This window comes from Pelobates fuscus, chromosome 12 (genome assembly GCF_036172605.1).
Source record: "Pelobates fuscus isolate aPelFus1 chromosome 12, aPelFus1.pri, whole genome shotgun sequence".
Classification (NCBI taxonomy): Eukaryota; Metazoa; Chordata; class Amphibia; order Anura; family Pelobatidae; genus Pelobates; species Pelobates fuscus.
Window position 1 is genome coordinate 132742941 of NC_086328.1, and position 23749 is coordinate 132766689.

Consider the following 23749-nt stretch of genomic DNA (forward strand, 5'->3'; position numbering starts at 1 on the left):
GTATTAAAAAAAACAATCACAGCCCTAAGGGGGTTAAATATAGCACAACTTGGCTAAAGTTACTGCACCCATCATAATAGCTCTGTCACCCTGCAGCACGTTCAGAGGTTACATCCCAAATATGAGTTAGTGATTGCTATTGTTAGAAAAACACAAGCAGATTCTTAGCACTCAGTGACTGGGATACAGTGATACTAAGTATCCATTACTGATTCTATGACAGTACCATGTGTACTCCCAATGGCAATGGCTATAATATGGCACATAGGTGCAATGCTCCCCACCCCCATCCCCCAAACAAAAATATTTCACTTTAAACTTTCTTTGAACCCCCGACCCCTGCAGTGCTGGAAGGAGACACCATCACACACCACCCTTTGGTTGGGGATCCAGGTCCAGACATTTACCAGTTAAAATTAAAACACAGTTTCCTAATGTAGACAGGATATTAAGTTAATCTATACAAGGTGAATGCAGGACCACGTTTACCCAACATTAACCAGATCAATATATCAACAGGAAACGTCTTAAAGCCACTAATGTGTGCTGGAAAGTCATGTTATTGTATCCCTGCCTGCCCTTGCTTAAAATGGGGAGTTCACACATAAACTTTCAAAGTATTCTTAGCCTCAGACTCTGTTAGTGGAAATAATAAAACGACAGGTGTCATCATTCTTCTGCTGGGGGAATGCCATTGATAAAAAGGATTTTCATCTTACCTCCAAGCTTGCCCATTCCACAGGTTAAGGTAAGCAAGTGCTATAAAAGTGAAGAGTTTGGAAGTTTAAGTGAAGTCACTTGATAACATGTAGTAGGTTCTTGGACAGACAAAGAGCAAGACTGGATGACTTGCCCAGTTTGGTACCCAGAACTTCATTGGTTAGAAGAACACCTGAGATCTAGCTAAAGGTATCTGTGAAAATAGACTTTGGGAAATAAATTGGGCTTTTATAAAAAAAAAAAATGAATATATATAAATATCTCTAAAATCTGCCAGTTGCCTTCTGTCTAGTGTAGTCACCAAGGTGGATAGGAGTTTAAGCTTACTGATATTAAATTCACAAGTCACACCAAGTGGTGGGCGATACACTGAGCATAGCAAAAGTCTTCACATGATGACTTCAAATAAGACACATTACCTTGTAGCATCTGTTGGAGAGACTGGATTTTAAGACACTTGTGTCTCCTGGACAGCTAAAGATACAATGGTAAGTAGCCACATGAACATTTTATCCTTATATTCTATCAAAACAAAGACTTGAGATGTTGTTAATCTGTAGATGTTTTGTGTGTTTGTCCTGTTTTTATTTTTTAAGATAGGAGAGCTCAAACATGTTATATTATTTAAGAGATAGAAGAAGAATGAAATATTTAGAAGAAAGAGAATGATTGGGGCCAATTGATGTGTGCTTCTGTAGAACTTTAATTGAAATGCTATGATTTAAGGCTGTGATTAGTGGTTGTTACAGTAAACTTGGAACTAGATATCTGTATCAGGCTGGCTTCTCATTCTGATCCTCTGCTACTCTCTGTTACTGCTGTGTGCTGATAGCATGCAGGAAAGAGGTGCTCACTCTGAAGGCTTGTGTAAAGGAAACTGGATAATAGCTCACAGCAATTTTGTGACTCTGCTACATTGTGTTAATAGTTCAAGGAAGGATTCTAGCTTGATCTTCACCTCCCAGGGCTCTAGAGCTACAAGACTAACCCCAGGTCCATAGGTGAGTATTTAGCACAGGCTGCTGGCTACATTTTTTCTTTTTTTTTCTTTTTGTGCCTAAGCACAGGGTCCATATCACATGTGATCAGCTGTGATCAGGACTGGTCTGGCAAGGTAATATTCACGGGATAAACCGTGGGTATGGAGCAGTGTTAGTGTTATTAAGTGTCAATTCATTAAAATAATTGGTTTGGTTCCCTTTAAACCCGATCTATAAGGCTTTGCTGCATCAAGATCTTCCAGGACCTTGGACAGTGGTATAAATGGAAAATTCAGTTCTCTGCTCAGGCTGTTCTTTGATTCTTTCTGTAGATACTGTTGCCACTCTCTCTCTCACACTCTCACACACACACAGACACACACAGGCACACACAGGCACACACACACACACACACACACACACCTCTTTGATTTTCTTTGATTTGCTTTTTATACTCTGTTAGCTCTCCACAATCTGCAAGAACAGACTTTAATTCCTTGATGGTTGATCGTTTATCAGTCTTGGCTATTTTTGTTACCCTCTGTTTTGGAGATGTATTGCAGAGTTTCCTTCGGATCAGCACTGGGATTGAACATTAAATAGTATTGAGTTTAAACGCATTGCATGCGTTGGTTTGGAGATATAAAATTTTGTTGATTGTGTTAGCTTTGCATAAGGTAAGGGGAGACTTATTCTGGTAGAACAAGGGGGGGGGACACGGTGTAGCAGATTTATTGCAGCATGTGTATGGGGGGGTGATACTAAATGTTCATCTATATTTCATTTATTATTGTAATATTCACTCATAAAGCTTTCTTTTATACATGTGTTACATTGTAAAGGTCCATGATGCTCTGATAAATATATCAAATTAAAATCTATCTATCTATAACCCTGGGGGTATTACTAAATGCTTGGCTGGTGTGTTACTTAAAGAGCAGTGTTCATGCAAGAGCTGGGTGAATGAATTATTTAAATTATTCTATACATAGCACAGCAAAAATAAATGCATTGCAGTTCTGGGTGCCACAGATTTAGCCTTGATTTAAATCTTCATACGTAGCAATGTAGCTAATAATATATGGAGCTGTTTCTAAAAATAAGATGTGGAAGTCAGCAGTTTTTTTTTTAGCAAATCACAGGTAAGCCTGTGGCTCCCAGGATATTTGAGGGATGCTCAGAGAATGTCTCTTGTACTCTGTATCTCCTAGAGTCTCTTAAACAGGATAAATACCACAGGGGGTGAGGGGCTGCTGGTGTGGGGGAAGAGATGGTTATAGGGGGGCTTGTAAGAGGGGGGGGGTTGTTGATGAGCATAGGATAAACAAGGGAAATTTAATGAAGAGGTGCTGGTTTATACACAATAGAGGTTGTTATATGTGTGTGGAAAAATAAACACATCCTGTTATAATCAGGCAGTTAGCTTATCAGCTAAATTTCCCTGGGATGGTAATTGTGGTTATATAGACAAGATGATGCAGAGCAGGTAAATTAGTGAGGGGGTAGCAGATGATGTCTGTGAAGTGAACCCAAAAAAAAAAAAGTCTGTATACCAATCTCTAGAGGGAATCACCACTACCTCAGACAGAAATTAAGATGCTACAAATCAGTAGGCGTGCACACAGGGTATAAAACCCATACAGTTAACCCTGTGAGTACCTGAAGCCCTGAGCAGATCACATTCTCTCTCTCTCTCTCTCTCTCTCTCTCTCTCTCTCTCTCTCTCTCTCTCTCACACACACACATCGCATGGTTAAGACAATATATAAAATTAAATTAAGGGATAGTGCAAAAATCCATAAAGGATGTACCATCACAACTGCAGCTGGCTGATCAAATAAATCATTACTTATATTGTAAATCTCAATATCGTAATTATTTTCAGGTAAGGAGCAAAGGGACTTGTATTTTTTTTATTTTATCATTATTAAGCTGTAAATTTAGACAATAGATTATCTGTGTTGCTGTTCTCCCTGCCCTAAAGCACTCAGATCTGCTATTATGTATTATGTATTAATTTATACTGTGCTCCCCTGCATCCTCCCACCACTACCACCACATCACACTATCCTGGGGTATCTCAGTGCTAGGATTGGGGTGTTTATATAATATTAATATTACAGTGCACGATGTCTTCCCTCCCTGCTTGTTAATATCACTATGTAATAACCAGATTTCTCCCTGATTATCTGCCTGTATCTCCTGCCATCTCTTGCAATCTGCACACCATCACTTAGCAATCTATTTCTATCCTGTCATTAATCTTCCTACATATTTAAATGAGGGAGGGAGAAATCCCTCATACAGAGAGATAGGAGTCTTCTAAAAGGCAAGATGCTATCGAAATGCACAGAATCCCCTTATATAACCCATTTCTAATGACAAGGATTGCAAGATGTGTGTGATACAGTAACAGGGGGGAAGGAATAGCAAGGCAACTTTACCAAACAGAGAGTTTTATCTTGGTAGAAACCCTTTTCAACTGAGGAAGGGATGAGACACAAATTGTTGTGAAATCGACCTGTTTTCTTGCAGCCCCTGCTAAGGGGGTTTTCTGATAAATCTGATGATATCTCCAAGCTTGCTTCAAAGGGACTCCATCCACCCACATCCACAGATGGATGGTCTTTAAACAAGGGTCCAAGGGGCTAAACAACACAACTAGAGACTGATTAAACCCCACCAATTAAAGGCACACTGCATCATGCTTAATCAAGTCTTTTAATTATACAGAACAAAAGAGCATATTATTGGAAGCAGTGCTGTATTTGTTACTAGCTGGTTAAATATAAATAAAATAAAGGGGGGGAGATAGCAGACCTGCTGTCGTTGCAAATTTACTAATGATTTGAATCCCCCCTCCTACATTGTCAATGTTGCCAAGAATTGTGAATATTAACACTTAACCCATTGTGTCTTGGTACAATATACACCCTATTGCTCTCTATTGCCTTTGAGTGCAATCCTGTAATATAGAGGTCATTAGAAATGATCCCCTTTGGTAAAGCTACCAATTTGTCTGACAGCTGAACTGATAATTGCATACACAGCACAGCTCATGGTCATTTGTCACAGAGGGGGATGATTGTAGGTTTGGGAAGGAGCAACAATTTATTGAAGTACCAAGAGGTGTTTTCATCTCATTGCATTCTGCGTAACACACATACAAGATACCTCTCTAGGCATTTAACACACTGAGGGCAGGAAACATATATGATTGGAGATTTGGGGTTTTATTTAGGGGTCGATTCAATTCTAAATATTTCTGAACTCAGTACATAAAGTTGTTAAATATATATATATGATATATTTAACAACGTTGTGTATATATTTAATATATATTTATTTTTTGTTATTAAATTTTTTTCATGCTTTCTTTTGGAACTTTTAAAAAGCAAAACTATTCTATCTATCTGTGACAATTCTTTAAACAAAGTATGCTAATAACCTGCACGTAGCCATTATGACACAGCTGAAGCAAAATGCAAATAAATACATAGCAATTCTCACCAGAAGAGCTGACAACATTGCCCAAAGCCAATTAGTTGAGCTGTTCCCTTGTTTGCTCATCATTGAGTTAACATCCAATCAGCTTCATGGATTACCAACTGTTGTCATAACACTAAACCTGCCTGCTTTAGGCTTCCAAAGACAATTTTGGAATACAGTATACTAATCATCGGTGGATGTCTTTATAGCAGGTAGCTAAAACGAAGAAAAACTAAAATTTGATTAATGTTGTCAATATTCAGCCACAACGCCTATGGATTTCGGTGAAGAAGAAAAAAAAATGAAAAAAAATTAAAACAATGTTCTCATTTCTATTTCCATCATTTGAACCTGATGAAAAAATAAATCACGAACCAAGAGAACACAGGCACATAAGAACCATTTCTGCGCACTCTCAAGTGACCCATAATCAGCAGATTGTCCTCTAGGTTATAAGTAAGATGAGTTTTATTCAATAAAGCCTTGCTTGCGCTTATGTTTAACCAAAACATTTTGTAACTCTTGTACAAAATACGGATACTGAAATAAAACTTTGAAACATTTTAGGTCACACCTTGAGAGTCTTACTTGTGACTGAAATTGATGTCTTACTCCAGAAGTTGAACTGGATAAACAGCGTTTTGCCTGCGATGCAGTGACACTCTAAACACCAAAATGACTTTAGCTTACTGAAGCCGTTTTGGTGTATAGATCATGCCCAGTCTCACTGCCCAATGTTCTGCCATTTAGGAGTTAAAGCACTGTGTTTATGCATCCGGCTCCGCCTACTCGGTCATTGACTTACACAATCACCATCGAAAGAAAGAAATCTAAAGATTTTAGCTTCCCTTATTGCACAGCATTTGTATTTCCTGCTCTGTTAATTGCCTGTGAAAGCCTGCAGGAGCCCAAATGGGTGTCATTAAAGTTCAACTAACAGAGCAGGAGATAAGAACTTCTAACACAAACACTCTGTGATGTAAGACATATTGAGAATGTCAGGCACAGCCAGGGAAGGTGTGACTAGGGCTGCATAAACAGAAACAAAAGTGATCTAACTTCTAAATGGCAGAGAATTGAGCAGATAGACTGCAGGGACATAATCTATACACCAAATCTGCTTAAATTATTATGTGGGTTGGAGCAGTCCTGTAGCAAAGGTAATAGTGCACTGAGCTGAGATACTGTGAGTGAGAAATTGATACATTTTTTAATTATTTTTCAAGAAGAAGCAACTAGTTTATGATAATATAGTTAGTGAAAAACATGTTCGATAGGTCACTCTGGCTTGAGAACTTTCAGAATTTAGAGCTCATAGAAGGAACGAGATTGATCATCCCTTCACTGGAGACCAAAATAATATTATCCAATGAGATTTGCTCTAACCTATCAAGCGCTAGTGCTCAGACTTGCAGTACTATATTTGCTATGGAGTATCTGAATATCTCATGCCTATTACACACAAGGCATATGTGCACAGATTATTCTGCTATCACAGATGTCAAAGCATTACTTTTTGGGGTGTTCTTAATGTCAAGGGGAGTTTCAGTGCAGGTATTGACGGTGGAAGGGACTCAGCTCTGGGTAACTGCCTTCGTAGGATTGCCCACTGACTATGAACAGTCACCTGCATTGTCTCGTTGAACACATTGAGCAGAACATATTGAGATACCATGGCCAAATGTCAACAAGTTTTATTTACATAATAATTCACTAAATGAAAATTCAGCGTAAAATGCTAATTTAAGGTCAAAATAGCCAAATGGAAAACATTTCTAAGTCTTCCATGCTTTCAGTGCAGCTATCCTGGCCTTAAATTTGAAATGCACATTAAATACACTTTGAATTCTCAGTTTAGTAGATAACCCTGTTTGAATTCATAATCTAAAATAAGCATTGGTAAAGCAGGTCTGTAGCAGGATATAATGTTCCATCACTTGTTGTGGGGAGAAGAGGGTATATGGAGCCGGATATTTAAACCATTAAGGACACATGACATAAATGTTCCGTCATGCTGGCCTTTTACTTCTGAGTCTGTGTCCTTACGGGGTTAGCGAGATAACCAGCAGGTAAAACCTCATGAAACATACCGGGGATAGAACTCAGAGCACTGTGCAAGTATCCTTGCTATCAAAATGGAATAACATGCAAGGAGGGGGATTTATCAAAGTGTCGTGACCTCAAGGGTTCTCTGATTTCCCATTGAGATGCAGCAAGAGGTTTGCTTATTATAATCCAGTTTAAAATGTATATACTAATACATATTATTGTTTTATGAAGATCTAGGCAACTACTATTTAATACGTGGATGTGGGTTGTATGGAAAAAAAATAGTATATAGAAAAAAATGTGTACACAGGTTTTAATATACCAATGTTGGTGTGCCAAGTATGTATCTATGTAAATATGTCAGCTTGTCACCATTGAGTTTAAATTTCAAGCTAATTAATTATGTCTATAGAATAAAAAACAATGTTCACTGTTTTTGTGCTGTCTATAACACAATTCTGGTTGAGTAGAATTGATTAAGACTGAATTAATTTCATAACACCCACCAGGTTTCCTTTTTCACTAACAGTCTTGTCAGGTTATCTCAGGACCGTTGCTAGGTTTCCAAAACACCTCAGGCTTCAGCTCAAAGGAAAACTCAATGACCCCTACACTAACGCAGAGATGGAGATATGTCAAGACATATTGCTGCCTACTCTGGTATGTCTCCTCTTTTCTTCCCGCAAACAGTATGCCGGTGATGTGTTCCTAAATGAGATCCCACCACACTACCAAACTAATAGAAAGTTGTGCAGCAAAGTTCTATTCCTGAGCATCACCCCCTGAGTCAATGGAAGGGGGAGGGGAGGACCACTCCATTTCGTAAATTAGCCTATAAGAGCATTATACTACTGACCTTTTTATTACAGATGATTACTTCGAGAAGCAGGTGTCTGATGTGAAATTAGAAATAATAAAAAACATATATCCTCCTTCCTCCTCCACCAACTGTGACATTCAGGGCTAAAGAGTTCCACATCCAGGTCTTCAACCCCCAAAGCCTACACCGTAGCAACACCATGGGCTGTGTTATGCTCCGATTGAGAGGAATATACATTTGGCTCATGTGCTGAACTTTGTTAAAATTACCACACATGGAACAATGGTACAATTCTCTCACGCTGCTGGTGAGATATTGCAATGGTTGATTTCCTAACTGCAGTATTTAAGGTGCCTATTTTCAGGTACAGGATTCCCAGCATGTTTTACCTTTCCTTTTATCCCTCTAAGGTTGATAAAAAGTATTGTAATAACATGCATACCAGGACATACCTAGCGAGCATTTGGCTAATTGTATCCTCATTAGTTTAATATTGTTAAACGACACTCGAAGCTCTCTTTGACACATAAGGGATTCTGACAGTCATAGTTCTATTTTTTTTTTTAAATTTGAAGACATATTCTTATGTGCAGGAGTACTTCTGGGCCAAAAACCCCACAGGACGAAAAACTAGGGAAGAGCAGGAAGTTTAAAATAACCCATAAGATTGCCAAACAGTCACCCAACATAACTAACTGTAACATAACTTTTCACATTTTATTACAATTTGTTGGGTTCAAATAAGCTTACAATCTACGAGGAATGCAAGGATCTTGTAATATTTACCAAGATGGTAGTTCTCATCAAGGATATCTTTTTGTCCACTTGCTACAACTACATAGTAAGTGAATAAACCTCAACATGTTCTTAATTATTTAACATGTGACTCGCTACGTGATTCTACTCTGGTAAGAGGTGGCCCCATAAATATTAGGAGATAAATTGAAGCATCAGATGGAAATTCTTTGCTGTCTGTGGTTGTTTTAGCAGTATGTTAGAATTAAGATTTTTTTTACATGGTTATCTAATCGTGTAGAATATTGGCAAGTGGACATTTTGCAGTCCTTCTTGGAAGTCTACTGGGGGAGATTGGCAGTACTTGCAACTCAAAAATAACCCAAATCATTGTAAATGTCCACCTTTAATACCAACTAAAATGTTTGTGCGAAGTTTGACATTAAAACAAAATGTCAACTTCAACATAAAGTTTACTCACATTTACTGTAAGAATTAAAGCAAACCAAAGTCTGAACTCTTAATGTGTTTTATTATTTACTCAGACTTGTGAGGATTGACCCTTACACATCCGTCAAAACACCTCTGCCAAGTCTTGTCCAAAACTTGTGTATGTTTTGGGTTTATTCATTAAACCCCTACTTTCTATAAACTGGCAAGGGAATTGTTTATTTCCTGACAGAATAGCTGAGCTGGTTAATCAACCACTTTAGATCATTTTGTATTCTCTCTGCTTTATAGAAATTAAGTATGCCCCCCTCCCCACAATCCCAGGGTAGCGCTTTGACATCTCGGACTGAGATAAGTGGAAGTTACACTTGATGTCAATTTAAGTTGGTCCTCTTACAATAATAATATTCTGGAAGAGTAGCTGAGGAAACAGGAATAATATGACTCTATTTCACTGGCACATCAACTTAAAACTCACTATTTGGATAACAGCTGGTCGTTTAATTTTCACCAGTCTCTGACAGGCTTTTACAGGTATATCACCATGCTACCCTATGGTTAAAGCAACCCTAACTCAATCTATTTAATACAGGTCAGCTGACTTAGGTGTGAGAACATGTGTAAGACATCACTGCCCTCTACAGGCAGGTGAGACTGTAGTGCTTACATATTAAACAGGTTAACTAAACAAGTTCAAAATGGCTATCAAGGTTGGCTTATGCACTTTTATTAGTAGAGCGGGCAAGGTCCCCAAGCCATTACAGATTTCAACAGGAAATATAGAGGACCGCTCGCTTAGTATTGTGAGAACAGCAGCAGACAGATCATATTGAAACCTATGATTTTACAATGACTAAAGGGACATAAGGATCAAGAGATAGAGAGGAGCTATTGAGACAGAGGAGCCAGACCAAAAGAAGGGGCACACGGTCGTGACAACGCCAATATTTTTAATCATTTTATAATGTTTTTATCTACACGATCTTCTGATAAATTTGTCTTTTTTATTGATATTCAGAAATATGGTCATCAATTAATACTCTATAGATGAATGTAAGAAAAAGAACAATACACCATTATTAGCCAATATAGCATTTGATAGACAGGGATACAGAAGCAATAGGAATGTAAAATTATCTTCTAAAGGAAAATGGAATACAAAGTAATTTGCACTTTTAAAGATGAGATATGTTTTAATTTTATATTGATCTCCCATATTTATTCAAATCAGAATCAGGGAGAACATATAAATCTGTTTAATAATCTAGCGATGAATGATATTAACACATTATACAATAACTATCCAAAGTATAAATCCAAGTTGATATAAAAGGCTAAGAATGCATACCACTAAGAAAGGAGGTATTGTTTTATGAGAATTAGATGATTAAAGATTGCAATACAGAATAGGGATGAATAGGTAGAGGAGGCACTAAGCTTACCAGGAGATAGTAATACATATTCCAGACTATATTTTCCGACAAATACACTTGTTCACCAACTCAAGAATGTTCAAATTCCAGCATATAAGAGCAATAATAATTTATAATTATAATTTATAGTGGTAAATTAAATTGTGAAAATCTTTTACTATATACCCAAAGTGCATAACAGTTTAGGTAATCCGCCTTGGTGGGATTAACTACTTTAAAAACAATATATCTGCCTGTGTGGACTATATTCTGCACTTGTTATTTACTTTGCAACTTTCTTATCTCAGGAATGGTTACTTACAGCGATTTCATGCTATATATATATATATATATATATATATATATATATATATATATATATATATATATATATTATCAGTATGTATTAGTAATTTGGATTTTACTTACCTGTATACAAGCATACCTCCTCAGGTGAGAATGTCAGCTAATTAGTATTTTTGAATGAGCATAGTAGTTTGATCACACTATATCAAAAATGTATTTTACATTGTATTTTTTATTTTATTTTTTGGATCATAATGGTTTTAATTTTAAGAATTTTTTTATCATCAAGATCAGGGAACAACAATGGGAACAAAACTTGCCCCATATTTATGCCAACCTAATCAAGGGTTGTTGGAAGACAAAGTATATTTGAACCTTAAACAACTATAAGAACAATGGCTTTGATTTAATACATTTTCCAAACGATTCAATACTTTTAGAAAAAACAACTAAATTATTTATCTACATTGATTACCATAGACTTTAATGAAGATTCCCTGTATTTAAATCATTTTGTATTCACTCATTTTGAAAACTTGTTAAATTATTTTTTTGTAAAAAGAGCTTTATAGGTGACAATATATCAGTTTGGTATGATACATTAAAATTACTAGTAGAAGTTGTTATCAACATTAATTATGACCCTTTGGCCTCACATTTACCCATGAATTTAGTTCAGATTCTATACACTTTATGGAGTTGTGCATTTGTTCAAATAGTACTGGAATTCTGCATTTTACCATCATCACTTCAGGTAGATACAGAACATACTTAATAGCCAATACATATGGATTATATGTAATTGTAGCTACAATGAGGACATAGCAATTGTGTCTAAGCCTTTAACTAGCAGATTTAGATAAAAGCATTATAATCCTTCTCAACTGCAAAATGGAATGCAACCGGAGTATAGACATGGAAATGAAATATACAGGAGTATATAGAGGGGAAGCCTTTTTAAAGAGAGAACAGGGAGATGTAGGGAAATATAATGGTCCTTATCTTATTCAACGCTACATATAACCAAGGGGAACCCCCACTGACAGCAAATTCTATGGAAACATTGGCCCATAAAACATCACAATGAAGTCTTGCACCTACCACCATACAACATTTTAAGCATTTTCATGGAGTAATTTTACTTATATAATTGTTAGAAAAATATGATAGAAAGATAATGCATAGAACTGGTTTCTAGCAACAAATATAAAATGTGTATATTTTTCTCATTCTAAAGAATTGTAACACCCAATTCTGTAATTGTGACCTGTCCAGCAACTGTAGGTGATTTGGCATTTACTGTAATCATCAAACACACCCAGTCGATACGGTCCTTCCTTACTAACAAGTTTGTCATTTTAGTCTATACTCATTGGATGCACTGCATCCTCTAACTCTCAACTTGTTACATTATCCTCTCTTGTTTTCCCTTATTTTTTTGTTTAGACAAACATTGACAATGGCTCTGTTCTGTATAGTTATGTAAAAATGAATGCTTACATACCAAATACAATTATTTTTGCACTTATAAACAGATAACAAACTACACTAAATGACTTCAATAAATTGACTTAGGGCAGTGATGGCTATATGGCAGCTGTTGAGAACTCCACTTTCTTGTGATGCTCAACCATCTATGATAATGTAGAAATGTTTCTTAACTCTGTACACCAGGGAATATGCTTGTGCTACCAGTATTGCTATTTGACTTTTCATTATGCCTATTTGATAGAGTTAAATAATGTGCGCAAGAAAAACGTATTGTTGACACACACGCACATATATATATATACATATATATTTATAGCAATTTGGACTAATACCCTTCAGGTCTGTATTCATCATGCCTCTTTAAACTAAACGAAATATTGCACAGTATGTGCACTCTTACCAACTACGTGTTTCCCCCTAATAACGCAGCACAACTTGCGTCATAAAAATGCTTTCAACATCTGCTCTGACATCTGTTTTGATAGGCAACAGAAAATCAGTCAAAGCAGCAGAAAACCGAGAAAGACCCTTTATTCTAGAAATTCAAAAATAAATCTCGAGATATGAAATTTTCCTGAATTTATGTACTGAGTCAATTTAATTTGTTTCTGCCCCCATGGCGTAGAGAAATATGTCAGTTTTTAACCATTTCTTACATTGCAGTAAATAAAACGCCTGCCGGTAGATATTTCTCAATCCATTAGAAATGTTTATTATAAATACTTTAAGGGGGAATTGCTATTGACAATTCAATTCCTTTGTTGCAATTTTTTCTGTTAGACAAAAAGTGAGTTGAGTGGTTACATTTTTTTATGTACAAAGTGTGAACATGACACGTAACAAAGCATGCAGTGTTAAGGATAGTGGAAAATAAATTATTAGTTCACTCATTTGTGGCTCTCAACTGTTTGCATATGGAGGAAAGGCTATAAGTAGTGACCTGTTTGAGATCTCAAAGTACCGGAATTCCTGCTTTGTTTTGTTGACTTGCGGAATATGGCATGGTAAGAGCTGAATTGATAAACACAGGTTAACAGCGCAGACGCAGAAATACAATGTTAAATCTTACAAGGCAAATTCAAATTAATTTTCCAATATTATAGCAAATAAATAATGGAATTGTCATTGAATTGTTACCTCTTACTATGATAGTATATATTGAGTTATAATTTTGCCATTTTATTGAGAGGATATTTCTTTTTTCAATTGCCTAATTTGTTTTATTATGGAAATAACATCCTAAATTAAAGTGATAGTCTTCCTAACTCTATCCCAAAACAGAGTCAATTAGTTAAATGAGATACAAATGAAGTGACAAATAATTGAAAGCAATAAGAAAATAATTTTTTTAATCTAGGAAATAGAATTGTGTTACTAGCTTACTGACACTGTATACTTTGTCTTATTTATTAATCTGATTCTGCATGTTAACTCCAAATCCCTCATTCTGTATCGGTATGTATGTGTACGGAAATATATCAGTTTGTAACCATTTTCTGTATTGCAGTAAATAATATGTCTACCAGTAGATATTTCTCAATCCATTAGAAATGTGTATTATAAATACTAAAGGGAGAATTGCAATGGACACAATTTATTCAGTTAGTCAAAAATCGAGTTGTGTGGTTAATCTTTTTATGTACAAAGGTTATGTAAAAATGACAGGATACTATGTATACAACATACAGAATGTACATACATTTAAAAATAATTGAAAGAATAAATTTATATATTTTAAAAATATGTTTAAATCTTGTCATCCAGTCCGGGTTTGGGCTTTGAACACACAGACAGCAATTAATCATAGTCACTTATAGTCTGACTGATCATAGATTTTCATCTCCTCTGATAAATATTGGTTAACCGGATTAACATATAGGAGAAAGTGTACACAGTAACTGTGGTTATGCTGTGCCTATAACAATCTGTATTCTAGCTCGCATTGCACACTGACAGCTAATCCATTATTTATCATGGATACCGATGAAAGAGTATAGGGTGAAACTCATACTGTCCTAAATTGTCTAAACAAGGCTTCTCAATCAGCTCTTTAACGTTACCATTGGAACTAGGTTTTGTGATTATCAATTCTTGTTCCAATGGAGATATTTGGTAAAAATCTGTACTTTTGGTTACCACAAATTACTGACTACTCTAGCTTGTGTCTTTCACCCTGTGCCCACGATATACAAAGCCAAAAACATTCAACCAGCACATTGTGAGATATTTCTTAACTGGAAGATAACTTCAACAGAATTTGATGATTGCCGAAGTTTATGGGGAATAACAAGGCTCATGCTTAATAAAAATACATGTTTGTTGAACATTGAGCAATTGTATTTCTTGAAGAATATTTACTGTAGTGAGAATTGCAGGAAATTCGAAGCTAATTTCAAATTTAAGGCAAAAATAGTAAAAACTGATAATGTATTAACTTGAAAATCTTTGTATTAATTTGTTAATGTTGGTCCATATTTTGAAATTCACTTTGAATTCAAATTGAATTCCTGTAAATTCTCACTTCTGGGAAAAACCCTGCAAGCCTTATATTGTTGTCCAACAAACAAATTCTCATGACCTTGAATTTTGTGTGAAACCGAATAATTGGTAAGGTTTGGGTCACCGTTTCGTTCTTTCATGTGCATTTTTTGTGTAATTTAGTAAACCTGATGTTTTTTCATTTCATGTATTGCTTGTTTGCACCCAATCCATTAATTTTGAAAGTACATTTTTTTTTTTTTATAATGCAATGGCTTCGTTGATTTTTCCTGCACTTTTCTTCTGCCAGAAAAACTTTGCAAACTTTGCTGGTATGTTGTAAAATGTATATTTATGCAAAAAAAATTGAAGAATTTACAAAGTCTTTAGACAAATGAAATGAATACAGATTGCAGCCCAAAATGAAAATATATTTTTAAGAACACTTTGAGAAAACTCCTACACTGAAATGAGTTAGTTGATTTTTAAGTGTTTTTCATAGCTAAACCCACAAGCCATTGATTGCAAGTACTTTCAGAATATGATGTGTTAGTTGAACATATGTTTACAAGAAAATAACCCAAATACAGCTTAGTAAGAAACTTAACACATCCAAAAATATCATCATAGGACAGCCTCACACCTCATCCTTAAATAAAATAATGTTTTTTTCAAAATCCAAAATCAAATGTATTTTTCCAATTAGCCTCTCAGTGCTTTAAATAAGAGTCGGCTATGATGATTTGATATTGCTGTTTGGAAATATAGAATATCATATTTATTGCTTTGCATTTAGCTGAGAGATGATATTTTGAAAAATATACAAAAATGTAAAACTCAAAAAATTTGAAAATCTAAATTCAAGTCAAATTACACCAGATAGGGGAAATGTAAAAAATTATGGGATACATTGCCACTGTTTCCCATGAAGACTGCTTGTCCCAGTCTCTGCAGTCCTAAAATATACCTAAGAACAGACTTAGGTATATACTTTTAAAAAGCCTACGATCACTCTTTATAACCTACGTCTCCCATCTACAGTGCTCCCTCTTCCCAAACAAGCCCCCCATTCTTCAGGTACATACACATCACTTAATATCCTTTGTGTAACTGTCCTTCATCCTGTTAGATTGTAAGTTCCTTTGGGCACCTGTTGTTTCAGTATGTCAGTCATGTTTTGTCTTGTTTACCTATTGTACATCGATTCAGAATATAGGAACATGTTGACACTCTATAGATAATTGTAATGACCATTTACTTCTTTAACCTTTACCCAGTTGCCTTTATATATATGGCCTCTAGATTGTTAATTTACACTTGACCAAAGGCTTATCTTATTTAAATATACAAAGGGTGAATATAATGAGGGATAATGTTAGCGAAAGAAAAATATACATTGCCCTTCAATGAACTTACATCTTTGCAAACCTTCTCCTACGCATTTACAGTGAAAAATATATATCTTGTTTACCGAGACAAATATCAGTTTTTTTTTTGGGCTTATACAAAATTAGAGAAACGGAACACAGACTTACAGCTCTTGTTTTTTTAATTTTTTCTAGAACCCATACAAAATGAACTGATTTCATTGTAAATATATATTTTTTGTGGGCAGTGAGTATACAGTAGAAATTCTGCAGCCGTATGACTCAGCCAGAACAGTTATATATCGCCTAATGCGTCACACACCTCCACTTGTGTTTTATAATAACATCTTCAAAAGAAAAGAAATACAATTGGAAAAATACTGTTTGCCTTGCTTTAATTACTTCAATTCTAAAAGCTGTATTGTGTATCTCTCATTGAAATGTTGAATTTATGTATTTGACTATAAACATATAATCTAGTGTCAACGCACACAGATATGGGTTTTTTTTTCCCCGCTGTTTCCCGGAATTAGAAACCTGTACACAGAGAATATATGTTTTAACAACTTCTCAAGGGATTTTAAAAGATGTACATCGACAAGACAATTATTGCTTATTTAAATTGTTATAGATAATCTAATTACTCTGGAAAAAGAAAAACACATATGAGAGGATATAATTACCCAATCTATATCTAACTGCTCAACATTATTCAGAGGCACCCTTCAATGGTAAATAAAGGAAATGGGATGTTAAAGGTAACATATATACATATATATATATATATATATATATATATAAATATATATTATTTTATTTTATTTTTTTTCTATCTACTACTAAATTGTAGTAAATGAAAATTAAAATGTCAAAATGTTGACAGAAAAGTTAATGTCCATCTTTTGACTTGGCTATCTGTGCCAAAAATTTGCCATTCAGATTCCAATTTGCTACGGTGTTTTAATAACATAAAAAAAAATGTTTTTATAATGCTCTATAATGTAAAGTTGTAATGCGTTTTCAATCACTGCCTTTCAAAAAATTGGATTATATTCTGCCCCAAACAGTTTATTTTATTAAAATTACGTAGTTGATCAAATCAATTTTCTAACACATTGACACGAAATTACTAAATCAGTGGGAGGGGAGGAGGGGAGGTTTGGGGAGGGTGGGGGGGGATTGTATGTATTTTGCATCTTAAATTTTTTTGGAACATTCGAAATTAGTTTACTTCAGTTTTATTTCATGTTAAGTAACCGTAAGTCACTATGTAAAGACTTATCCACAAATTCTAGCCTTTTGCGCATATTCTGTCACACTTCATTCACTGCAAGATGAAAATGGGACTCACATTTAATTTTTACATAATCTAAATAATTTTCATGGGAAATTAAATTTTTATGGAATCTACGTAATTTTTTAGAATTACTGTGATGCAAAATGTATTCTTGCAGAACCTCACCAAAGCATTTATCTACTAAACTCCAAACTGGCAAATTGAAACCCAAAAGTATAGTTGAGCTGAAGAAATTTTCCAAATGAGCTATTTAGCCTAATTTTTCAATTCAATGTATTTTGATGCTTCGAGAAAAAACCTGTTGGAGTTATAATAGCCATTGCTTGAGATTTAGCATAATAGCGTTCCGACATTTACACTGAAAACTGTGCTTTCTTTCATTAAACTGAGCTGAAATTTATATTATTGTGTAGTTTGAAATATTGCTTTATTCACTTATTCTATAATAAGAAATGGAGTTAAAGTCTATGTTTAACTTAGTATACAGGTATATCCAAAGATACATTTTAATTTTCATTAGCAGATAATTCAACTGTTCAAGTAATTAAGTAATTAGGAAAGGTTGCATATATATGTGTGTGTGTGTGTGTGTGTTTGTGTGTATTTATAGACTGTAAGCTCGTTTGAGTACGGTCCTCATCAACCTATTGTTCCTGTGACATCTTGTAATTGTATCGTTTATTGTTAAATTTCCCCTTTTATAATATTCTAAGTGCTGCGGAATATGTTGGCGCTATATAAATACCAAAAATATCAATATTAATAATGATAACAATATATACACTATATATATATATAAAACATACAAGATACAGAGCACTCACTCATCCACTAATCAGCAAGTTCAAGTCTTACAGAATGTAACAGTTTAAAAACACCTCACCTTGCCAAAAATAATGGGGGTTTAGGGTTTAGTTACATTATACATGCCACAATGTCAGTGTACCCCATTCTTCGCAGGTGCTACTCTAGCGATCTAATGCCTGTAGTGATGTCGCGAACATAAAATTTTCCATTCGCGAACGGCGAACGCGAACTTCCGCAAATGTTCGCGAACGGGCTAAATGGGCGAACCACCATAGACTTCAATAGGCATGCGAATTTTAAAACCCACAGGGACTCTTTCTGGCCACAATAGTGATGGAAAAGTTGTTTCAAGGGGACTAACACCTGGACTGTGGCATGCCGGAGGGGGATCCATGGCAAAACTCCCATGGAAAATTACATAGTTGATGCAGAGTCTGGTTTTAATCCATAAAGGGCATAAATCACCTAACATTCCTAAATTGTTTGGAATAACGTGCATTAAAACATCAGGTATGATGTTGTATCGATCAGATAGTGTAAGGGTTACGCCTGCTTCAGAGTGACAGACCAAACTCCCCGTTTAACGCACCGCAAACAACCGCAAACAACCGCAAACTGTCCGTTTGCACAACCGCAAACTCCCCAAGGTTGGATACCAAGCTAGCCATGTCCCGTTCCTTGTCCTCACTGATGTCATTGAAGGTCTCTTCCTCCACCCAGCCACGTACAACACCAAGGGTCCCCAAAAGGTGACAACAAGCCCCCTGTATTTTTTTTTTTATGTACACTACTGTTACACCAGATATGAGTTGCACTGGTGTGACACTGTGCCCTGGCAGGCCCTGAAACACACACGTGTGAAGGAAACTGACTGCTATTATATTACAGTCAAAAAAGTTTTTTCTTTTTTTAAATGCAAGCTATTGTGACACCAGATATGAGTGGTGGCACTGGGCAAGTGGGCACAGTATACGCTGTGAGCCTGACACACACGCTGGCAGGCAGGCAACTGCAATTAGATTACACAGGAAAAAAAAAAGCAGACTGATGTTCTAGCCCTAAAAAGGGCTTTTTGGGGTGCTGTCCTTCTATCAGAGATCAGATGAGTCCTTCAGGACTGTAGTGGACACTGAATACACTAGCCTAGCTATCGATTTCCCTATTAAATCAGCAGCAGCTACACTGTCCCTCCTCTCACTAAGAATGCAGCTTCTGGGGGGCGGGGCCTAGCTGTCATGGAGGAAAGACGCACTTCGTGTGAGCTCCCTCAATAACCTCACTTTAAGCAGCTATCAACAAGCGAATTTCACCCCAGAAGGGGATGACCCAGCAATGTTGCTCCTACCTGACCGACCCGACATGCTTAATAGCGGTCAGCAACTCGACAGAGCCTTACTTACCTCCGCGTGGCAAGTGTGGCCTGGTGCTCACCGGGCGGGAGAGGCGACCGATCTCCCAATCCTGGGATGCCCAGGAGCAGCTACTTCCCGGCAGGAGCTCAGTTACCCCCCCCCCCCCTTCGGACCGGTGGGGGTTATCCCAGTCCACCCCTGAGAGGCTGTCTGGAGCTAATGAACACACAGAGCACAGCCACCCAGGCTGACATACTCATCTGCGACACTCCCAATATGGCGGCAGCCGCGTGTCCTCCTGGTACCAGCAAAGCATGGCAGGATATTGAGTCTAAGCTGGACAGACTCTTTAATCAATTTTGGAAGCAAATAACAAGCAGGAAGCCCCAACAAGCTCCACCACAGCCCCAACAAGCTCCACCACAGCTAAGCGAAGCAGTCCCCATTAAAATCCACCAACGCAAAAGGCGTCAAAGACGGGACCGGAGGCACAAACAGAAATGCAGAGCCTGCCCCACGTCAAGCACTCGCCTCCACCTTAAGCCACCACAATCCCGCACCAGACGTGAATCACCACCAGGACAGATCCGACCACCCGACAAAACAAGCTTCCACCACCTCAAGCCGCGAACCCAGCACTCAGCCAGAGACTTGCCTTTGTTGTTCCAGGTATCAGGGACTCCCAGGGTCTGCACCTGGCGCCCAGAAGGGATCGGATGAGCACAAGCAGTAAACAGCAGCCTGCAAAGCATGTCCCACTATAGCCGATCCTCCACACCATGCCTTTGATCACATGAACTGCTCTCTGCACATTAACTAATCGTAAAGTAGCAAGCGTTTAAACATGTCATTATTTCACCTCCTAAAGAGTTTATTGTCGTAGTTCCTTACATGCCTTTACCTTAACCGTTCATGTATTATTTTATTCACTAGTCTCATCTCATGGGGCGACTCACACTTGATTTATAACTAGTGGTGGAGCTGCTGATATAAATACACAGTTGATAACGTGCAAGCTACACCCTAAACATGACAGCCATCTTTCACAACAATGTACTGCTATATACTCATACCCTCAGTGCAACTAGCCATGATATACGCACGTTCAGCCTAGCATGCTCAAATATAACACACGTGTGTCTAAAAAATAAAATAAAAAAAATAAAAAAAGAATGCAGCTTCAGAATAAATCTAAATTGTATGCTGTCTAGGAGGTGGGAGGGTCTGGGAGGGAGGGTCTGCTGCTGATTGACTGGAATGTGTCTGCTGACTGTGAGGTACAGGGTCAAAGTTAACTCAATGATGACAAATAGGGGGCGAACCGAACATCACATATGTTCGCCATCCGTGGCGAACGCGAACAATGTTCGCCAGCGAACCGTTCGGGACATCACTAAATGCCTGCTCTTATTGATCTGCAAGCCTTCCTGCTCAGCTTTTCCACAGTGAAATCAACTTCTAATATTCAAAGATTCTTTATGTGTGTTTCATACCCTATATGAACCATAGATGGGAGCCAGTGTGTAACAATACATTGAACACAGCTACGGTTGCAGATCATTTTATTACATTTTTTAAAAATGTTGTGTTTCGACACTTGTGGTTGTTAGTCCATTGTCTTGTACAATTAGAGCCAAAATCAGGAATGGACAGTGCAACTTCCTAGTGAAATATAAGAAATACAATATGCTTTGAATAAACAAGATTTATTTAAAAAAAATGCAATTTCAGACATTATCACATAAATAAATAAAATTCCAATAGGACAAGTTTTACCTTCATTTATTGAAAAAAGGAGATAGGGTCGCACTCAATCACATCAATTTAAACACAGGGTGCTACTGGGCAAGGGTCAGCAAAAAAAACCCAAGAAATGTATGCATATAGAAAGAATCCCAGGCACTCACTGTGATTGTTCTTCAAGCAGGTTTATTGCAACGTTTCGACCTCAATGAGGTCTTTTTCAAGCTCATTCTTTCTATATGCTTACCTTCATTTATTGTGATATACAGGGAAGCAATTATAATAATAATAATAATGATTTTAATAATAGTGAATGCATCTGTAGACTTAAAAAATGAAAATGACCTAATCCACACACTGCAAAGCACATTCCAAAGACAACCCAAAACCTCAGCCAATGGAAATATTGTGCTCTGATTGGCTGCTCATTGTTTCTAGCCAATCAGAATACAAATTAATTTCAAATCATGTTTAGTGGACAGAAACAAAGAGGACAATAAACAAGCCAAATCTTTGCAGTATTAACATAAAAAAAACAAGCTTCATAATTTTTCATTCTATATTTAAACCTCACTAAATTAATTAAGTACTACTGACACTGTCATTGTGCACAAAAATAATGGTTTAAGTATGAGATCTAACAGTACGCTTCTTTCATTATACATTTTTGTCTTATGTCAATCACACATAAAAGAGAGTTTCCTGAGGTTTTAAAAGCTTAAAAACCTGTAATTGCCACCCCCAGGTAGTTTAGCTAGAAGTAAAATTTCACTTTTCTAATTGGTACTTCGGGAAAAATGCATCAGACTTAATTATTCAGCATAGTCACTATGAATGCATTTTTACATCTCTAAATGTAATTGATGTGTCAAATTTAACCAAATCTATATTGCAAATCTCAAAAAGGAGAAAAGTGTAAAAAATACATAGTTTAACATCAATAAAATGTAAACGTTATAAAAGTATAAACAAAAAAAAAACTAAATTCACCACATTTCTCTGGGTACATAGACAACTCTAAAGAGCGCTACAAGAGGGATAACCATCCCGAGCATTACGTCCAACATCACCACTTTGACTTGAGACGGCGTCTTGGGTGTTGATGTAGTCAGAGTCAATAGCCTGGCTGTTATCCAAATGGTTTGACTTCCTTGGCCAGTAGTGGTAGCGGGTGACATACATAGCATGGTAGCGGGTGACATACATATCATACATACCCTTTCCTCCAAATAAACATGTGTTTTTTTGATTTTTGTTTTATTGCAAAGGAAATTTTCAATTTACCCATTTGAAGGTTTCATTCAGTTTTAAGTATCCCTAAACAGCAGTCTGCACATTAAATAGATTTCGTTTTATTGTACATTGTTGTCCTAGCAATATATCTAATGTTTTATATGAACTGTATATTTTTGAAACTACAGGAAGTTAGTAGTGAAGAGGTTAATTAAATATATATGGGGAAAAAATAGCTCAATGTGTTCCTTTAAAAGGATTTTCTTTTTTCAAAAGCGAATGCATTATTAGTATAGTATGTAAAAAAACAACCTGTGTGCCAACTCATTTTAATCTCTTTAACGTAACAAAAAATATGAATATGTTTACACTTATTCATCTGAGGATGTTTCCTAATGGTTATTTCCTTTCACATTGGAAGGAAAAGCTCTAGATTTCTATACAAGTTGGTATGTTGGGATGAGTCAATGAGTGACATAAAACATTTAACAAGCAAAGCTGAAAAAATGTTTCCAGATCTGTTTAAAACAATACAAAAATGTAGCAATTTAAAAATGTAGCAATTTAAAAATGTAGCAATTTAAAAATGTAGCAATTTAAAAATGTAGCAATTTAAAAATGTAGCGACATTTAAGCAAATAAAAAAAACTTAAATCCACCCCATTTCAAACAAAAAACTTTTTCCTAAACGTGACCCAAAATCTCATATTTTATTAAAGATATTTATAACATTTACATTTTTATTATAACGCTTTTTATTCTGCACAAGTCAGCTAACCACAATTTGCTATTTAGAGAATAAACCCCCAAAGTCAGTGAGGTGGGCTCCCTTTGCCTGCAGATTTGCTCATCAATTCTTGGATGTAGAAAATCAAGCCACAAAAGGTACAAAAGGTACAAAAGGTACAAAAGGTACAAAAGGTTAAAACTTAATGTCAGATGTGCCAGAACCTCAGGTAAAGAGGATGACAGTGTAAGGTAGACAAATGTTCTTTTGACAGCTTTCATTTTTACTATACA

At 36.2% G+C, this 23749-nt stretch overlaps 1 protein-coding gene across 1 annotated transcript in view; it reads left to right on the top strand.

Annotated features, from left to right (window-relative positions):
* Positions 1-1142: 1142 nt before the first annotated feature.
* The window catches only part of BDNF (brain derived neurotrophic factor), an 85343-nt gene continuing 62736 nt past the window's right edge, over positions 1143-23749 (top strand). The window contains exon 1 of the mRNA XM_063438845.1: positions 1143-1208. Coding sequence (XP_063294915.1) covers positions 1206-1208 — 3 coding nt within the window. The 5' untranslated portion in view covers positions 1143-1205. The remainder of the gene's footprint in view (positions 1209-23749) is intronic.